Source organism: Macaca mulatta, chromosome 4 (genome assembly GCF_049350105.2).
Source record: "Macaca mulatta isolate MMU2019108-1 chromosome 4, T2T-MMU8v2.0, whole genome shotgun sequence".
NCBI lineage: Eukaryota > Metazoa > Chordata > Mammalia > Primates > Cercopithecidae > Macaca > Macaca mulatta.
This window is the reverse complement of record NC_133409.1, coordinates 26,117,221-26,136,723: the sequence shown is the minus strand read 5'-3', so window position 1 is coordinate 26,136,723 and position 19,503 is coordinate 26,117,221. Positions and strand designations below refer to the sequence as shown.

General features: G+C 34.5%; 1 protein-coding gene across 3 annotated transcripts in view; it reads left to right on the top strand.

Moving 5' to 3' along the window:
• TBC1D32 (TBC1 domain family member 32) overlaps positions 1-19,503 on the top strand; it is a 226,795-nt gene that overhangs the window by 175,787 nt on the left and 31,505 nt on the right. For all 3 annotated transcript variants that reach the window (XM_015137509.3, XM_015137505.3, XM_015137510.3), the window contains 2 exons: positions 6,652-6,735; positions 17,964-18,033. In XM_015137509.3, the coding sequence (XP_014992995.3) occupies positions 6,652-6,735; positions 17,964-18,033 (154 nt within the window). The remainder of the gene's footprint in view (positions 1-6,651; positions 6,736-17,963; positions 18,034-19,503) is intronic.

Here is a 19,503-nt window from a genome sequence, read left to right as displayed (position 1 = left end):
GGCAGAGACACAACAAAAAAAGAGAATTTTAGACCAATATCCCTGATGAACGTCGATGCAAAAATCCTCAATTAAATACTGGCAAACCAGATTCAGCAACACATCAAAAAGCTTATCCACCATGATCAAGTGGGCTTCATCCCTGGGATGCAAGGCTGGTTCAACATATGCAAATCAATAAATGTAATCCAGTATATGAAGAGAACCAAAGACAAGAACCACATGATTATCTCAATAGATGCAGAAAAGGCCTTTGACAAAATTCAACAGCCCCTTCATGCTAAAAACGCTCAATAAATTCAGTATTGATGGAACGTATCTCAAAATAATAAGAGCTATTTATGACAAACCCACAGCCAATATCATACTGAATGGGCAAAAACTGGAAAAATTCCCTTTGAAAACTGGCACAAGACAGGGATGCCCTCTCTCACCATTCCTATTCAACATAGTGTTGGAAGTTCTGGCTAGGGCAATCAGGCAAGAGAAAGTAATAAAGGGTATTCACTTAGGAAAAGAAGAAGTCAAACTGTCCCTGTTTGCAGATGACATGATTGTATATTTAGAAAACCCCATTGTCTCAGCCCAAAATCTCCTTAAGCTGATAAGCAACTTCAGCAAAGTCTCAGGATACAAAATTAATGTGCAAAAATCACAAGCATTCTTATACTCCAGTAACAGACAAACAGAGCCAAATCATGAATGAACTTCCATTCACGATTGCTTCAAAGACAATGAAATACCTAGGAAGCCAACTTACAAGGGATGTAAAGGACCTCTTCAAGGAGAACTACAAACTACTGCTCAGTGAAATAAAAGAGGACACAAACAAATGGAAGAACATACCATGCTCATGGATAGGAAGAATTAATATCGTGAAAATGGCCATACTGCCCAAGGTAATTTATAGATTCAATGCCATCCCCATCAAGCTACCAATGAGTTTCTTCACAGAATTGGAAAAAACTGCTATAAAGTTCATATGGAACCAAAAAAGAGCCCTCATAGCCAAGACAATCCTAAGTCAAAAGAACAAAGCTGAAGGCATCACGCTACCTGACTTCAAACTATACTACAAGGCTACAGTAACCAAAACAGCAGGGTACTGGTGCCAAAACAGAGATATAGACCAATGGAACAGAACTGAGTCCTCAGAAATAATACCGCACATCTACAGCCATCTGATCTTTGACAAACCTCAGAAAAACAAGAAATGGGGAAAAGATTCCCTATTTAATAAATGGTGCTGGGAAAATTGGCTAGCCATAAGTAGAAAGCTGAAACTGGATCCTTTCCTTACTCCTTATACGAAAATTAATTCAAGATGGATTAGAGACTTAAATGTTAGACCTAATACCATCAAAACCCTAGAAGAAAACCTAGGTAATACCATTCAGGACATAGGCATGGGCAAGGACTTCATGTCTAAAACACCAAAAGCAATGACAACAAAAGCCAAAATTGACAGATGGGATCTCATTAAACTAAAGAGGTTCTGCACAGCAAAAGAAACTACCATCAGAGTGAACAGGCAACCTACAGAATGGGAGAAAATTTTTGCAATCTACTCATCTGACAAAGGGCTAATATCCAGAACCTACAAAGAACTCAAACAAATTTACAAGAAAAAAACAAACAACCCCATCAAAAAGTGGGTGAAGGAAATGAACAGACATTTCTTAAAAGAAGACATTCATACAGCCAACAGACACATGAATAAATGCTCATCGTCACTGGCCATCAGAGAAATGCAAATCAAAACCACAATGAGATACCATCTCACACCATTTAGAATGGCAATCATTAAAAAGTCAGGAAACTACAGGTGCTGGAGAGGATGTGGAGAAATAGGAACACTTTTACACTGTTGGTGGGATTGTAAACTAGTTCAACCATAATGGAAAACAGTATGGCGATTCCTCAAGGATCTAGAACTAGAAGTACCATATGACCCAGCCATCCCATTACTGGGTATATACCCAAAGGATTATAAATCATGCTGCTATAAAGACACATGCACACGTATGTTTATTGCGGCATTATTCACAATAGCAAAGACTTGGAATCAACCCAGATGTCCATCAGTGACAGACTGGATTAAGAAAATGTGGCACATATACACCATGGAATACTATGCAGCCATAAAAAAGGATGAGTTTGTGTCCTTTGTAGGGACATGGATGCAGCTGGAAACCATCATTCTCAGCAAACTATCGCAAGAACAGGAAACCAAACACCGCATCTTCTCACTTATAGGTGGGAACTGAACAATGGGATCACTTGGACTCAGGAAGGGGAACATCATACACCAGGGCCTATCATGGGGACGGGTGAAGGGGGAAGGATTGCATTGGGAGTTATACCTGATGTAAATGACGAGTTGATGGGTGCTGATGAGTTGATGGGTGCAGCACACCAACATGGCACAAGTATACATATGTAACAAACCTGCACGTTATGCACATGTACCCTAGAACTTAAAGTATTAAAAAAAAAAAAAGACAAAAGAGAAATACCAGCTGTTTTAACTATTATTCATTCCTCTGAAACAGGACAAACATGTAGAACATTACCATTAAAACTGTGTTTTCTTTGGAATCATGGTAGCTTGGGGCACTTTCCACAAGTCTTCACCTCAGTTATTTATTACTTTGTTTTGTTTTTGAGACAGAGTTTTGCTCTGTCACCCAGGCTGGAGTGCCATGGTGGGATCTTGTCTCACTGCAACCTCCTGGGTTCAGGCGATTTTCCTGCCTCAGCCTCCTGAGTAGCTGGGATTACAGGCGCATGTCATGACACCTAGTTAATTTTTGTATTTTTAGTAGAGACAGGGTTTCACCATGTTGGCCAGGCTGGTCTCAAACTCCTGATCTCAGGTGATCCAACTGCCCCAGCCTCCCAAAATGCTGGGATTACAGGTATGAACCACCTTGCCCTGCCTATTCATTACTTTGATACTCTTAAAAATAGAGTCTAAGTGTTTCTGGTTCCTTTTTATGGAACGTAGTGTTGGGGAAAAATCTCATCTCCAGCAATGAGCATTAGGCGATTCCACATAATTACTCATAATTATAAAAAGTCTTCTCATATAACAGTCTTCTTTTTTAAAAAGGAATATGGTGATTTTTAATTTACCTTTGGTTACATTTAAGTTTATTTTGCTCTGGTAATTTAATCCTACTGTCCCCTTTGTTTAAATTTTAGTGCTCCCAATCTAGGTTTTTCCTGTGTGAGATACCATTGAGAGTATAAAATGAAGTATGTTCTTCCTGTTGCTTTCTCTTTTCTGATTATGACCAATAGTAATCTACTCAATCATTGAAAGGAGAAACCTTTTCCTTGACTTCTTCCTTTTATCCCCTGAATTATACCTGTCCTCTTAGTCACCAAGTCTTACAGATGCTATTCCTACGTCTGTCTCTAATTTGTTCTTTCTCATTCATATCCTCTACCACTACTTTAAGTATTCATCACTTAGCAACTGGACAATTATCTAACGTATTTATTTTTGGAAAACCAGAAATTATAAATAAGCAAAATAAAGAGCTAAAATTTACCTATAATTTCATCCTTCATGTATTATCACTTTTTATTTTTAATCAAAATCAATGTAAACCATAGTACTTTATTGGACATTTCACTCAATACAATATTATACAGATGCTCTTCAAGTTACAATGAAGTTACATCCTAATAAATGTATCATAATTTGAAAATACATTTAACACACCTAACCTATTGAATATCATAGCTTAATCTAGCCTAGCTTAAACGTTCTCAGAATACTTATGTTATCCTGTAGCTGGGCAAAATCTAACACAAAACTATTTTGTAATAAAGTGTAATTTATTGAATACTATACTGAAAGTGAAAAACAGAATGGTTGTATGGGTACTCAAAGCATGGAGCTGTCCTAGTTCTGGAGTCAGTTATTGTTGTGATGATATCTTAGTTTCTTCAGGCTGCTAAAGCAAAATACTTGAGAATATTTCTAATGAATAATCATTAGGAAATTATTTCTTACAGTTCTGGAGGCAGGGAACACCAAGATCAAGGCACCAGCAGATTCAGTGTCTTGTAAGGAATTGCTCTCTACTTCAAAGATGGTGCCTTCTTACTACAGCCTTACATGGCGAAATAGAGGGAAGGACAGCTCCCTTCAGCCTCTTTTATAAGGGCACTAATTCCTTTCATGAGGACAGAGCCCTCATGACTTACTCACTTCCCAAAGGCAAAACTTCTGAGTAATATCTCTTTGGGTATATATTGGATTTTAACATAAGAAATTTTCAGGGATACCAACATTTAGACCATAGCAGATGACAAAGCCCAAGGAGAAAGCAGAATCAATACCCAAGTATCCTTGAATGGTCTGCCTTAGTTTTCTCTCAGCAGAAAACCCACGTGTTCTTCTTAGTATATAAATATTATAAATTTTGGTTTCATACTCTATTTGTGTCATATTCCTACCCCAGGAAATAGATATGAGTAAAGGGAGAAGGCCCATAATTTAAAACCCTCTATAGAAATTCCAGATTTGTCATTTAAAATTTAAAAATTCACTTTAGAGGAAAGAATATTCTGTAGTTTACTTTCTGGATAGTAACATCCTAGAGTTAATTTGTTTTAAAGTTAGGGATTGTTTTGTGACATGAATTAATTTCCTTGAGTTAATGGAATTTTCAGTGGGTTGACAGTGAGGCTGTTGGTCATACTGAGATAAATAGTCACTTTAGTAATTATGTAGTTCAGCTACACTTACAATTGGTTAGAAAGATGTACTGAGATAAGAGTCATAGGTTCAATTACCACATATAGATCGATTTTTAGCATCATTACATGAGTATACCCTATCCCTCAAAATACCTAAAAATATATGTTGCTATTTAAGGGTTGCTGGGCAAAATGAATAAATAGGCATCAGTAGAAATCTAGAACCTTCTGGGAGTACTTTAGTAAATGTCATTTTTACCTATGCAATATAGAATTAGTTCATCTGTAAGCCTCTAATATACTGATCTAATAACATGTTTGAATATCAGTATTGTCAGAAAGTAGTGTGGCTTGCTATGTATGCAGTTAGTCATGTGACTCAAGTATCAAATTATTTTGTATGTAGTTCTTTCACAGATGTAATGAATTTTCTGTATTTCTGACCTAATCTCAGGCACAGGATTCAAAGACTTGCTTAGCAATATGCTGTGTCTTTTCCCATTAACTAAAGCACTTTACTTAAATACATAGTGTGTAGCAAACATGGTTGTGCTGAAGTAAAAATAATTACATTATTACATTATGTTTAGAGTTGTAAAAGTGTCTTTCTGTATAATCTTTGTTACTAATGTATATCTTGCATCTTAAATTATTATTAAACTAAGAATGATTATATCTGAACTTCATGAAGACATTGTTCTTTCTGCAAAATTTATAATCTCAAGAGACAGTATTAAGTGATTTATAAAGAAAGAAGTTTATACACATAGAATTTAAATGCTCTCACCTGAGGCCTATTTAATTTGTTAATTCATAGAAGAAAGACTTTTGAAAGATTTTTATAAGTATGGCAAAATTTGTGTCTACACATGAAGATGGAACCAGTCTAAGCAACTATAAACATAAATAGTTTACAATACTGATGTCCTTTCTGACCCGTGACGATTGGATTCTTATACTTTTAATACTCATTTAGCTTTGAAATCATCGTATGAATAGAGTTCAATGAATAAAATCATTTCATTTTTGTCCTAAGCCATTAAAATATTATGAGATAAAACTTGTCAGCTACAATTGCTGAAAAGCATATGTTATTCCTCTTTGATTTTGGACTTTCCACCCATTGAACACTAATTTTTCTTCAAGAATTATATACTTAAAATGTACTTATATGTGAAATAGGGTTCATTTAGTTAATGTAGGTTAGAGTTAATATCCTGGATATAATTAAGGGACAATTTTACATAGTGAGTAAAGTGTACTTATTATTTAAAGCATAACATTGACTCTACAAATTCATTTATTTTCAACAACAACAAAAAACTCAAACCCACAACAAACTCTGGGTTGCATATTAATTATATTGTACCTGTTTATATCCATTTCAAGTGCATTAGATGTAAGCCTAGTGGCATTATCAAACCAGCCTAGAAAATAACCATTTTATCACTTCCAAGCCAGCTAGGTCAAGCCTTCTTTTGATATTGGTTGCCTTGAATAGATACCATCAGTTGCAAAGCATGTAAAACATATAATATGTCCTGATTTTGAATGAGCTATGCATTGATCTTAGCCTTAGAACCCACTAATATTTTTTTTAGTTATGCATAAAGAACAAAGGTATTATAGCATAATTAGTGATACTTTCAGTTTTGAAATCATTTAGCAAATTCTGAAATAATTCTTAGAGGATCTAAAGATAACAGATGATCCTTTTTCAGTTTTATGTTGAATAGGTTCTCAGCTAAGCTATTAAAGTTTAATTTGCATCAGAAACAGTGTTATGAATACTAAAACAGTATGCATTTGAATTGAACTCCCTTAGAGTGTATCTGTGAAGTTCAGATGACTTTTATATGCTAGTTCTATGATTTAAGGATGCATTGTCACATATTATTCTGACCTTTAATATCCTAATTATTCTCTTGTTTATTACAGCCTTAGTAGAATTACTTGAAAAATTTGTGCTTCATCTCACTGAAAGCCCATCTGAATGCTACTTCCCTTCAGTGGAGTATACAGGTACATTTTTAACATTTTGAAGTTTGAAAAAGACTCAGTATATAACAAGATAATCAATGGAGATGTGTAATGATATTACAGATGTGCAGTTTTCTCATCCTAACAGACTCTTACTTGGTGCCATGTACATTCCAGATATCATTAAGCCTCTCTTCTTTGTAAATGTCTGGGTTTCCTTGTAACTCTGGGATTCTTTCTTGAGCTTTTTTTTTTTTTTTTTTCTCTCTCTATCCACTAAAAGTTGTTTTGCCTTAAGCAATGTCTTCTACTCTTCTGATTCTATCCATTATTCTCTAGTGGTCTCCTCTGCTTATACCATTTACCTATCTCTCATATATTGATGATTTCAAAATTTTCATCGTTCACTCAAAGATCTACTATAGGCTTTATTCTTGTATTTCCAGCAGCCTAATAAGAAACATCACCTGGATAATTCCACAGAATCCCTCAAACTCAGTATGTCTAACAAAAGATATATGCATTTCTCTGGGTCAGTGTGATAGGCATGCTAGCCTGTGTCCCGCAGCAGATACTGAGAGGTCCCAGTCTCAACCCTGGCTTCTTGTGCTGCAGTCTTAACTGTACAGGGACTTACTGAGTGACATGTACCCCTCTGAGCTGAGACATGTCTCTCCAGCTTCTATCCCATAGCAGATCCCTAAGATACTAGTGTCAGCTCTAATCTCTTCTACCGCAGTTGGGGAGCTGTCTTTTCAGTGCAGGGACCTGCTAGGAGATGTGTGCGCATCTGAACCGGCATGATAGGCACATGAGGCTCCATCTCACAGCAGATCTTAAGGAGCCTAGTATCAGCTCTGGCCCCTCCTGTTGTGACTGAGGAACTACCCAACTTGTACAGAGACCTGCTGGCTTACACATCCCTGTCTGAGCCAATGAGTTAGCCTATCAGCCTCCTTTCCACAGGAGATACCCAGGGGCCTAGTCTCAACTCCAGTCTTCCTTATACAGAGACCTGCTGGAAAGCGCACCCATCTGAGATTTATAGTCATCTGGACTCTGATTTCTGGCCAGAGTTCCTGCATAGCTCCAGTGTTCTCTTTGGATCTTTCCCATGTCTTTCTGGGCTGGAAAGCTATGTCAACCTCAGTCCTTGCAAGACATGCAGCAAGCCTGGGCTTAGAGTGTTCTCTAGATGGGTACAATAGTCACAGGCTCAGGGAACTCTACAGACAGTCTGCTTAGAATCCCTGGAAGGCCCTCTAGAAAGATAGGCACAAATAAAGCTAGACTGCAAAGACTAAAATATATACATAATTCTGCAGCATGTAGATATCATCGCATATCCACAAGTATTAAGAACATTCGTGGAAATATGACCTCACCAAATGGACAAAATAAGATGCCAAAGACCAACCATAAAACGATGGAGATGTGTGATCTCACAAAGATTTCTAAATTGTTTTAAGGCAGTTCAACATACTTAAAGAAAATACTAAGATCAATTCAGAAACTTATCAGAGAAATTTAATAGAGAGATTGAAATCATTCTTAAAAATTAAGCAGAAATTCTGGAACTGAAAAATAGAGTGATTGAAATGAAAAAAATGTAATAAAGAGCATCAACAGCAGAATTGATCACACAGTAGAAAAAATATCAGTGAGCTTGAAGATAATTTGAAAATACACAGTCTGAGGAGAAAAAAGGATGAAAAGGAATAAAGAAAGCTGATAGGATTTATAATGACATCAAAAGAACAAATATTTGAGTTTTTGTAATTAAAGAGAGAACTGAGAGAGACAAGGGCTAGAAAGTTTATTCCAGGAAACAATAACGGAAATATTTCCAAACCTGGAAAAATATACAAATGACTAGATACAGGAAGGTAAAAGGTCAACAATTAGATTCCACTCAAATAAGAATTCCCCAATACATATTATAATCAAACTCTCAAAGTCAAAGACAAAGAGAAGATCCTGAAAACAGAGAAAATAAGCAAATAATATACCAGGGAGTTCCAATATGCCTAACAGCAGATACTTTACAGGACAAGAATGAGTAGGACAATATACTCAAAATGTTGGAAAAAAATAAAAAATAAAATCATGTAAACCAAGAATATCATATCCAGGAAAGCTATGTTAAGAAATGAAGGAGAATAAGACTTTCCCAGACAAACAAAAGTTGAGGGAATTTATCACTTTCAGACCTACATACAAGAAGGGCTAAAGGGAGTTTTAAAATGGAAAGAAAAGGATGCTATCATGATTATTGCACTAATATTTAGCCATGGTATGTTAAACCACTTATATCTTTACTAAGAAGACTAAAAGACAAACTATTAAAAAATAATAACTACAACAATTTGTTAAGCAATAGGCAATGTAAATATAAATTGTGACGTCAAAAATTCAAAATAGTGGTAGAAAGGAATTAATGTGTATAGTTTTTGTTTGTTTTTGCAATCAAGTTATTATCTTTTAAAAATAATATCATTATAACTATAGGAAGGCTTTGTAAGCCTTATGGTAAACAGAAACAAAAAAAAAAACCTATAATAGGTACCCTAAAAAAATACTAGCAGAAAAAAATAAATGCAAAAGAAGGTAGTAAGAAAGGATAAAGGAAGAGAGGAATCACACAGTAACTTGTACACAAGTAATAAAATGGTTATTATTAATAATAACATTGGTGTGAATGGACTGAATTTTTCTATTGAAAGATACAAAATGGCTGAATAGCAAAATAGGACCTAACTATATGCTTCCTACAAGAAACTCACTCCACTTATCAAGACTCACATAGATTGAAAATGAAGTAATGGAAAAAGATATTTTATGCTAGTGCAGCCATAAAAGGATAGGAGTAACTATACTTATATCAGATGAAATAGACTTTAAGGCAAAGACTATAAAAAGGTCATTATATAATGATAAAGGGATCAATTCAGTGAGAGGATATAACAGTAATAAATATACATGCATCTAACACTAGAGCACCCAGATTCATAAAACAAATATTACTAGAATTTACGTGAGAGATTAACTGCAATACAGTTGTAGAGGACTTCTCTCCACTTTGGCCATGGATAGATCATCCAAGCAAAAACTATAGAATCATTTCAATAGATACTGAAAAAGCATTTGATACAATTCAACATCATTTATGATTAAAAAAAAAAAATTTCAACAAATTGGGTATAGAAGGAACATACCTCAACACAGTAAAGCCCATATGTGATAAACTCACAGCTAACATCATACTGAGAGGGGAAAAATAGAAAGCTTTTACATTAAGATCTGTAACAAGAGAAATCGTCATAATAACCTTTTCAGTTGGTATCTCTACTTGGAGTCTGGTTCTTTTTCAAAGGTGCTCTTTACACTGCTCTCAGAGTGATCTTTGACATGTAAATCTACCCAATCATTCCTCTGCCATTTCTCACCATTGACCACAGCATAAAGTCTCAGCTTATTATCATGGTACCCATGATCTTACATCATCCTGCCCCTTCCTTTTTTCTAGCATCATACTTTCTTTCCATGCAGAACACTAAACTCTTCACATCACTCCCAACTACCCTCTGTCCCAGACACACGTGTTCATTATTCAACAAATTATCCTGTATTAGGTACTGACACTGTGACAGAAGAAGTCTTCCCCTTATGGAGTTTACTTTCTAGTGGGAAGAGAGAAAATAAGTAGAATATTCAGTAAGTTAAAAGGTGTAATGATACATGAGGAAATACACAACAGAAAAAGTAGCTGGGAAGTTTTAGGAGTGAAGACTACAGTATTAAATAGTTTTCATATAAAGTTTTATTGATGATGTGTTTTTGTTTTGTTTTGTTTTGTTTAATTAACCACAGTTCAGCAGGGGAAGTACAGGCAAGATATATGGGTATGTTCAGGGCAAGAGAGTGCTAACAAATGGTCACGAAGGAGACTAATATGGCTGGAAAGGAGTAAAGGAGAGGAATTGGTGGTGTTAAAAGTCAGATAGGAGAGCATGATACAGGATCTTGAAAGTCGTTGCAGGTTTTCATTTATAAGAGCTTTGTGGCTGTGGTTTTGAGAAAAACCACATGACATGCTGGTTTTCATTTTATAAGAGCTTTGTGGCTGTGGTTTTGAGAAAAGACTGAAGGAAGACAAACGACTGAAGCAGGGAAATGAGTTAAGAAGCTATTGAAAAACAGTACTGGGTGAGATAAGGATGTCAGTAATGGAGATCGTGAAAAGTTTTTGGATTCTGGATATATTTTAAAGATAGTGCCAACGTAATTGGGTAACAGATTGAATGTGGGGTATGAGAGAAAGAAAGGAGTCAAGGAGGAGTCTAAGCTATTTTTCTGAGTTACTAGGAGGATGGGATGATTGTACACTGAGATAAAAAAGAATAGGAGAGGAATGGGAGATTAAGCGCTGGCTTTTTTGTTGTTTTAGATACTTGTTGGACATTCAAGTAAATATGCTTTATACATTCTGCACATGTGACTCGAGTTTAGAGGAAAAGTGTGGGCTACACATACAAATTACGAAGCCATCAGCTTGGTATATAAAGCCAATATATCTCATTGTAATTTCTTTCTCATATTCTGACTTAGTGTCTAATTCTTCACATTCCTGTAAATTTCTTTAGGGTTTTTTTGTGTGTGTGTGTTTTACCTATCATTTCATTCTCTGCACCTGGAACAATAATGTCAATAAATGTCAACAATAATGTCAATAATGTCAATAAATGTCATTCTCTGCACCTGGAACAAAAAGGAAAGAATGGATAAAAGAATGATGGAGGAAGGCTTTATAGAGTGTGTCAATGAGTATCTTAATAGGCAATAGAGTAAACCATTTAAGATTTCTGAGCAGAAACTTTACTTGATTCACCTGTACCTTACAACGATTATTTTATAATAGTAACTGTGTAAAGGAAAAAACGGAGTATAGAAATGAAGTTTTCCATGGATGAATATCCAATACTTAAGGGGCAGTGAATAAAGAGACAGTGAAGAAAATAGAGTTAGCATATACTACTGATAACAGATCATCTTTCCTGTAAGGGTGATGTGACTTCTTCTTTTGCTGAAGAAACCATCATTCAAATATGTGCTATTTATTCAAGTTAGACATATCTTTCTAGCCTTATTACCATTAACTGCCCAAACACATTCTGCGCATTTGCCTCACTAAATTTTTGCTCCTGTTGTTCCTTCTAGATGAATGCTTCCCTCTCCATGACATCCACATGATAATGCCCGACTCACCTGTAAAGTTTCAGCTAGAATGTAACCTCTCCTCTTATTCCTAAGCAGGATTCTCTCTTCTCTGCTCCTACTGCATTCACTTTAAACTACCATTTTGATAGTTTTATTATATTATATATGGCTAGATTAAATTGTTACATTAGGTATCAAACTCCTTTGTATCTTCAATATGACATTTAATTTTATATATATATATACACACACACACACACACATATACTGTATTCACATCTATATTCAAAGAAATGTATTATAGTTCTGGAACAAATTTAAATATCTAACAATTCACATATTTAGATATATGTGACTATACAGGTGAACCTATACTTATTTACACATAATGACATCTAGTGCAAATCTGGGAAAGGGGTAAAAGAGACCTAAGAGAATGAAAAAAAAAGAAATGAGAAGAAAATACAAGATACTATTAAACAAAAGTTAAGGTAGGTGAAAGGAATTGATATCTATTGATCACCGCTTTTAAATTAGGTATTATGTTGAGGCACTTGATAAACCTTGTGCCATTCAACCCTCTCTGAACTAGACATAATCATCATATTTAAAATGAAGAAATTGAGGCATAGATGAAAGAAAACAAATTGGGAAGAGATTTTAAAGGAAAGTATTTGTGAAGAAAATTATAATCTTAGGAATGAACGTAAAAATCTATTCGAAAAACATGCAACTATTAATGGTTAAGTTGGGGAGTAATAGGAAATGAGTAAGAAGTATGATAATCATGGAAATTTGCATGACCACAGTGGGCATTTCTTTAGACTTAAGTATAATAATCTCCAATTTGTGTAGCTCTCTTTTGCACATTGTTTTATTGGACCATATTTTCTGTAGAAAATCTAAAATTAAAATAATATTATATATATTATCTAAATATTCAGCACAACTGAATGCTCAGTGTGCATGCTTTACTGCCCTCTGTTATATTTCTAAATTATGCCGAGTGAGATCTCAGATGTCGGCTTTGTTGAATGTATTAGCGAGGCAAATAAACCCTGAATGCGGATTTAAATTCCTTAAAGGTTCCAGCTGAAGCTATTCACCAGTCTGATAGTAAAGCCAAAAAATGAAGTGACTTTCTGTTGATTGATTGTTTAATATTCATTATTGTGATATACTGAGCTTGTTGCTATTACATTGTTTTCTTCCCAAGGCTTTAGGTATTCTCATCCTTTATCATGTATTTTTTGGCTGGTGGAACAGTTTTTTTTATTGTAAAATTTCACTCTATTTGCTTTAAATTAAAAATTGTTTTGATATAAAATGTTTTAAATCAAATACTGGGTAGATGTATTCAATTTTTTTTAGGTTTCTGGAAATGAGAAATTGATTATCTTTTGAAAAATGACAGCCTTCTAAACCCTAAGGTAGTTAAAATTAGAATAACACAATCATCCATCTGTTGTTAGCTCCCTCAGGATTTCAGTCCATTATAAAATTTGCAAATCTGGAAAAATCAAATTAGTTTGACTGTTTATCCCTTTAAAGAAAGAGGAAAGAACAAACAGATAAACTTCTGCACATTTGCAGTTTGTAAATTCATGCAGGTATCTTTCCATATCTTAACAGACATTTCCTTTTTGTTGGTTCAATTCCCTGGAACAAGTTGAGAATTTTTTTCTAGTGTAGTTGCTTCTTTGAAATGATAAATTAAATGGCCCTTTCAGGGTAATGTGTATTTTTATTTCTTTTCTCTTCGTGATGCTAGTTAATCAAAAGTTAGAAAAAAATCAACATTTTTCTTGTTTCACCATTTGATTATTAAAATATAGTTTTAAATTTAATTAAATACCCTTAAACACCTTTTATACTTTCTTTGAAAAGCAAAGATGCTCTCTTCTATCTTATATTTATGAAACGTTTGTGAGTAAAGCACAGTGTGTGATAATTGCAAAGAGATATTTAATATGCACCTTTCCTCAGGAAGGAAAAATAGGGCATATACCTAAAATTAGGAATTAAACAAATTGCAGCATATAGTAAGGTAGAAAATAAAAGAAACTGACAGTTTTTCAACTGACTACTTGCTTTCAGGCAATATGCTTTTTAATATGCTATTTGACTTTGGTAATTGTCAAGAGAGGTTTTATTTTAAGGGCCACAGGTGTCCAGTGGAAAATGACATCTGTGTCAAATTGGTGCCATCATGGAAAATAAGAGGAGAAAGTGTTAATAGAGAGCAGGAGTAGTACTTGTGCTGCCTCTTGGGTTATTAGAATGGAAAGAAACAAGAGAAGAGGGGAAAAGTCTTCCAGGCAGGGGTAATTGCATAATCAAGACAGGGAAATGCTTTTTTTCCCAAATAACCCTGACTACATCAATTAGGAGGCTGAGACATGTACAGTAGACTGGTCACAAGGTACTGAATTCTGTGGTAGTAAGAATTGAATAAAATGCATAGATACAATTACATATTACAAAAGAAGCAACAGAACTTACAGACTGACTTTGGGAAAGGAAGCAGGGAGGAAGAAATGTAGTCCATTGATTTCTTTGGGTAGTAAGAGTTTTCTTACATTAGGACAGATGAGGGAGGGCATTAGGAGAGTCAGTAAGCAGCCGACCAGTAACTACCTCTCCATCCATGGGAGAAATTCTTTACTCTTCTGAAAGTTTATTTATATTTTCCACACTATTAGGTGCCAGGCAGGATAGATTTGATTTCTTCTACTGCTGCTGTATGTGCTAGCTTTGCAAACCAAAAATAGAACAGAATGCATTACCACACGGAGTGGTCTCAGTTCATGTTACATAAATTTTGTCAACTCATTTTATTTTGAAACTATTGCATTTATAATTAAAAGTATTGGTTATTTTGAATAATTTAATTATTATCTCTAGCTTAGATTGAATTAAGCATTGTTAGTAGGTGGGTAAGAATGATGCTATACATGTCATTGGTTGGTTGACTCTTCAACAACTTATTTCATTATGCTTTTCACAGTGACTTCAGGGAGTGGGCGCTGTCTCTTCTATGTGTTTCTTGATTTTAATATACAGAAAATATTTTTAAGTCTATGTCTGTTTTCTTCTCCATCTTGCTTCTAGTTTGATATTTAAAGTACAATTTCTTTTGTTGCTATTCATTGGATGTTGGTTCATTCATTTACTCATTCATTCATTCATTTATTAAGTATGTATTATGTATCCTACGCACTGTTTTTCCTACATCAATTAATTACTCGTTACCAGCCATGCATATGGATCAAAATCCTCTGAAGACGTCCATTTTTTAAATTATTTCATTTTACTTATTCATTTTTCCCCATCAATTTTGTTTTATTTTTGAGATTTCAATTCCTGCCTTATAAGTTAATGTAGTCCAGAGTTTTATATAATAAAAGTTTCTTCCACCTAACTTTTGTTGTCTGAGATGTGTTTAGAATACAAAATTTGCTTGCTAAGTTATTGTATATCAATGATATACAGTGATTTATTGTATATTGATATTGTATATCAAATATCATACAATTTAAAATGGAAACCTCTTTTTTTTTTTTTTTTGAGATGGACTCTCGCTCTGTCACACAGGCTAGAGGTCAGCAGCATGATCTCAGCCCACTCACACCTCTGTCTCCCAGGTTCAAGCAATTCTTCTGCTTCAGCCTCCCCAGTATCTGGGATTACGATGTGCCACCTGCCAGGGTAATTTTTGTATTTTTAGTAGAGATGATGTGTCACCATGTTGGTGAGGCTGGTCTTGAACTCCTGACCTCAGGTAATCCATCCCCCTCAGCCTCCCAGAGTGCTGGGATTACAAGCTTGCACCACCATGCCTGGCCTGGAGCCCATTTTTAAATATATGCTCCTAACCCATTTTCTTATATCTTCATTCCTCCTTTGGGAAAGTTTTTATTCCTTCCATATTTTTATCTCCATAGTTTTGCTCATTCAAAAGTTATTTACATCTCTTTCACATCAGTGATTTTTGAAAATGGATATTTGGTGTTTGTTTTGGTATGCCAACACCTCCATATATTCTCATTTAAAAGCTTTTTTGAGAATTTGCTACACTACATTAAAGTGAAATTTGGATAATGTTGTATAACTATCCAATTGTAACTATATCTAAATTTAACTTTTGTTCCTTTAAATGTAAATCTTAACTTTGTTGTGTAAGAAATAAACTGTAGAGGTCTTTAAAAATACAAATGACTGCACATACCCTCTTGGCAATCTTATTTAGTAGTCTGGAGTCAAGTCTATTTATCTTTATTTTTGAAAAGTTCCTCAGAAGATGCACCGCCATAGTTGAGAATCATTATCTGTTGAAATGTGTAGAGTTATTTTTTTACTCTGAAGATACAGTCTCATAAAGTTTTAGATAGGATCTAGACTTTGGAAATTATTTGTACAACTCTAGAAAAGTGAAAGGACTCATTTCAGGCCTCACAACTAGACCACTATGTAAGAACTCTTTTCTTTCACAGGGAAGAACTAAAACAACCTTCTCATAACATCCAGTTCCTTTGGACAACTCCTCTCACCTTGCTCCGTAACTTTATTATATTCTTCACTGATATGTTAGGTCAGTGCTTCCTGATACAATCCACTGTGGCCCATGGAACACATCATGATGGGAATGCACATTCTTAACACCTGTCTCCACCCTCTGCGCACTCATCCTTTACCAATAAGATAGCTATCTATATCATACTTTCCAGAGGGAAAAAACATTAGTATTACTATAAGCATGCACATCTATATATGTTAAGGTTCTACTTAAATGCCACTTCTTCCTAACTAGACATAATCTCTTCATCTTCTGAATTCATGTAACACTTTATCTGTATCATTCCTATTTCATATAGGACTTTAAAATACCTTTATCAGAGTTATCTATACACACATTTGATCTCTGACACTACATAGAAAGTTTTTTGGGGAATGAGGTATGATTTATCTTTTATCCCTCATAGCTTCTTGCATGGTGTTCCATACTTACTATGTCAGAGATGATTTATTAAGGGGATGAATGAGCCTGGAAGTGAAATAGATTATATTGATAGTATGAGAAACACCAATGTGTAATGAAGTAAAAAAAATAAAAAAATAAAAAAACCTCATGATATTCTGAAAACCTAGGTTTTGGTCTTCTCTACCACTAGATAACTGTGTGATGAGTCTCTTAATTGGGTGTGCATGCATTGTGTGTTCATGTGTTTGTGTGTATGTATGCATACTACAGTTTTCTCAGCCAGAAGTTGAAAGTTCAGCTAGACCCTGAATGCTATTTAGTTGTGCCTTTGAGGGTTCACTCCTAGTTTGGTCTTCTGCTGATCTCAAGAACTAATCCAGACTTTCAGCCTCTCCTGCAGTCCTCTGTACTATGCTATTTCTATTCTGAAATGGACTTTGTAGATAATATAAGCAAGCTAATCACTATCTTATTTGTAAGAAATAAATGAAAAGTGATTCTTTATGAAATGTTTGGATATATTACAATATAAGATATAACTAACCCCTTCATCACTTTTGGTTAGATGATTACAACAACTACTTCACAAAGAAAACTTGGCATGCAGGAAGACATTCATTCATTCTACCCTCATATGTTATCATACATTAAAAGTAGAACACTGATTACTTAAAGATTAGTGTCAGGAAGGAAATAACCATGCTTGTATATATTTGTAATTCAAAGTTTTATGTATATATTGCATGATGAAAGTAGTATTTCTAGATCACTTTTTGGGTCAATGCCTCTTTTTGTTCTGAGAGTCAAGTTAAATAGATTGTTTCAAAACTACCATTGTTTTGTATTTAATATGCTTTCCAACACTTTTTATGGGAAAAAGTTATTTGTAAAAAGTTTTCTGTTAATTCCTTGGAAAATGTAACTGACAGTTCCTAAAATAATGAATTCATCAGTGTTTTCAAAATTCGCATTAAAATATGTAAAAATATTGCTTTCATCAATTTTCAATTAAACTGTGATTATTATGCAAACTTTTATACACTTTTATAACTCAGTTTTCTGTTGTCTTTAGCTACTGATGCAAATGTGAAGAATGAAAGCCTTTCATCTGTGCAGCAGCTTGGCATTAAAATGACTGTCAGGTATATTATAGGGAAATATCTCCCTTGTGCATTTCTAGAATTTGTTTTATCTGCCTCATATGTGCTCAGTAGTATTTAATTTAACAACCAACTATTTTGTATACTTTAAATGCGGAGTTTATCATTTGGAAAATGACTTTGTTTTTGAGGATATTGGCACATGATTAAATTACCTCTACAGGTAAATCAGTTACAGTTCATTGTTATTCCAGAGGCCAATTACAGTGTGTTTAAGCTCTCATGACTATCAGGTTTTTTACAAAAATAGCATTGTAAAAGTCAGCACATTGGTAGCACAGTCATACTATTTTCCAGAATATGATTAATTCCGTGGTGATGAGTACAAAAGTACCTGAAGGACAGATTCAGAAGTTAAAATTAAAAAACTTATTGCAGTTTGAGTTTTTAATACTCAAGTTGTAATTTTGAAAAGAAATGGGTAAGCTAAACAGTGAACAGAGAGTTAAGGACTGAAACCTTGAAACTTCCTTTCTTGCTTATTAAATGGGGATTTTAACATTCCCATTTTACTTATAGAGTCATCTTCAGAATCAAGTTTTAAAAAGATACATGTAAGACTTATTTAAAAAGCCGAGCATTTTTATAAATTCACAACATGATGAAAATGATATTATTTAATAATTTGAACTTACACGTCTGTATCACATTGGGCATATGATTCTCTTAATTATGTTTTGTGATGCTGTGCCTGCTTTTTATACAAATATTTTATAATGCCCTATTGCTATTCTGAAATGGACTTCGTAGATAATATAAGCAGGCTAGTCACCTATTTTTTTAACTCAATATAATATCTTATTTGTAAGAAACAGAAAGTTATTATGAAATGTTTGAATATATTACAGTATAAGATGTAGCTGGCATCCAAATGTAAAATCATTGTGACTCTGGCAGCTACAAATACAGACGAATTTTTGACTTCGTTCCTCAAATACTACAGTGTTGCCACGAGCAAAGAGACTTTTTTTTTTTTTTTTTTTTTTGAGACAGAATCTCGCTCTGTCACCCAGGCTGGAGTGCAGTGGCACGATCTTGGCTCACTGCAACCTTGCCTCCCGGGTTCAGGCGATTCTCCTGCCTCAGCCTGCTGAGTAGCTGGGATTACAGATGCATGCCACCGTGCCCAGCTAATTTTTGTAGTTTTAGTAGAGACGGGTTTTCACCATGTTGGTCAGGCTGATCTCAAACTCGTGACCTCGTGATCCACCCACCTTGGCCTCCCAAAGTGCTGGATTACAGGCGTGAGCCACCACACCTGGCCCAAAGAGACTTTTTAAAAAGTGATGAGCAAATATTAGTAAGGTTTCAAAAGTACGGAAGTACAAAAGCACTACCTTTGGTTGATTTACACATAGTTGCATTGTATATATACTAAAAAATACAGAAGTTTTTTTTTTAAGACAATTAGTTTCAGATAATTATAAACAACTTTTTCATCCATACCAGTAA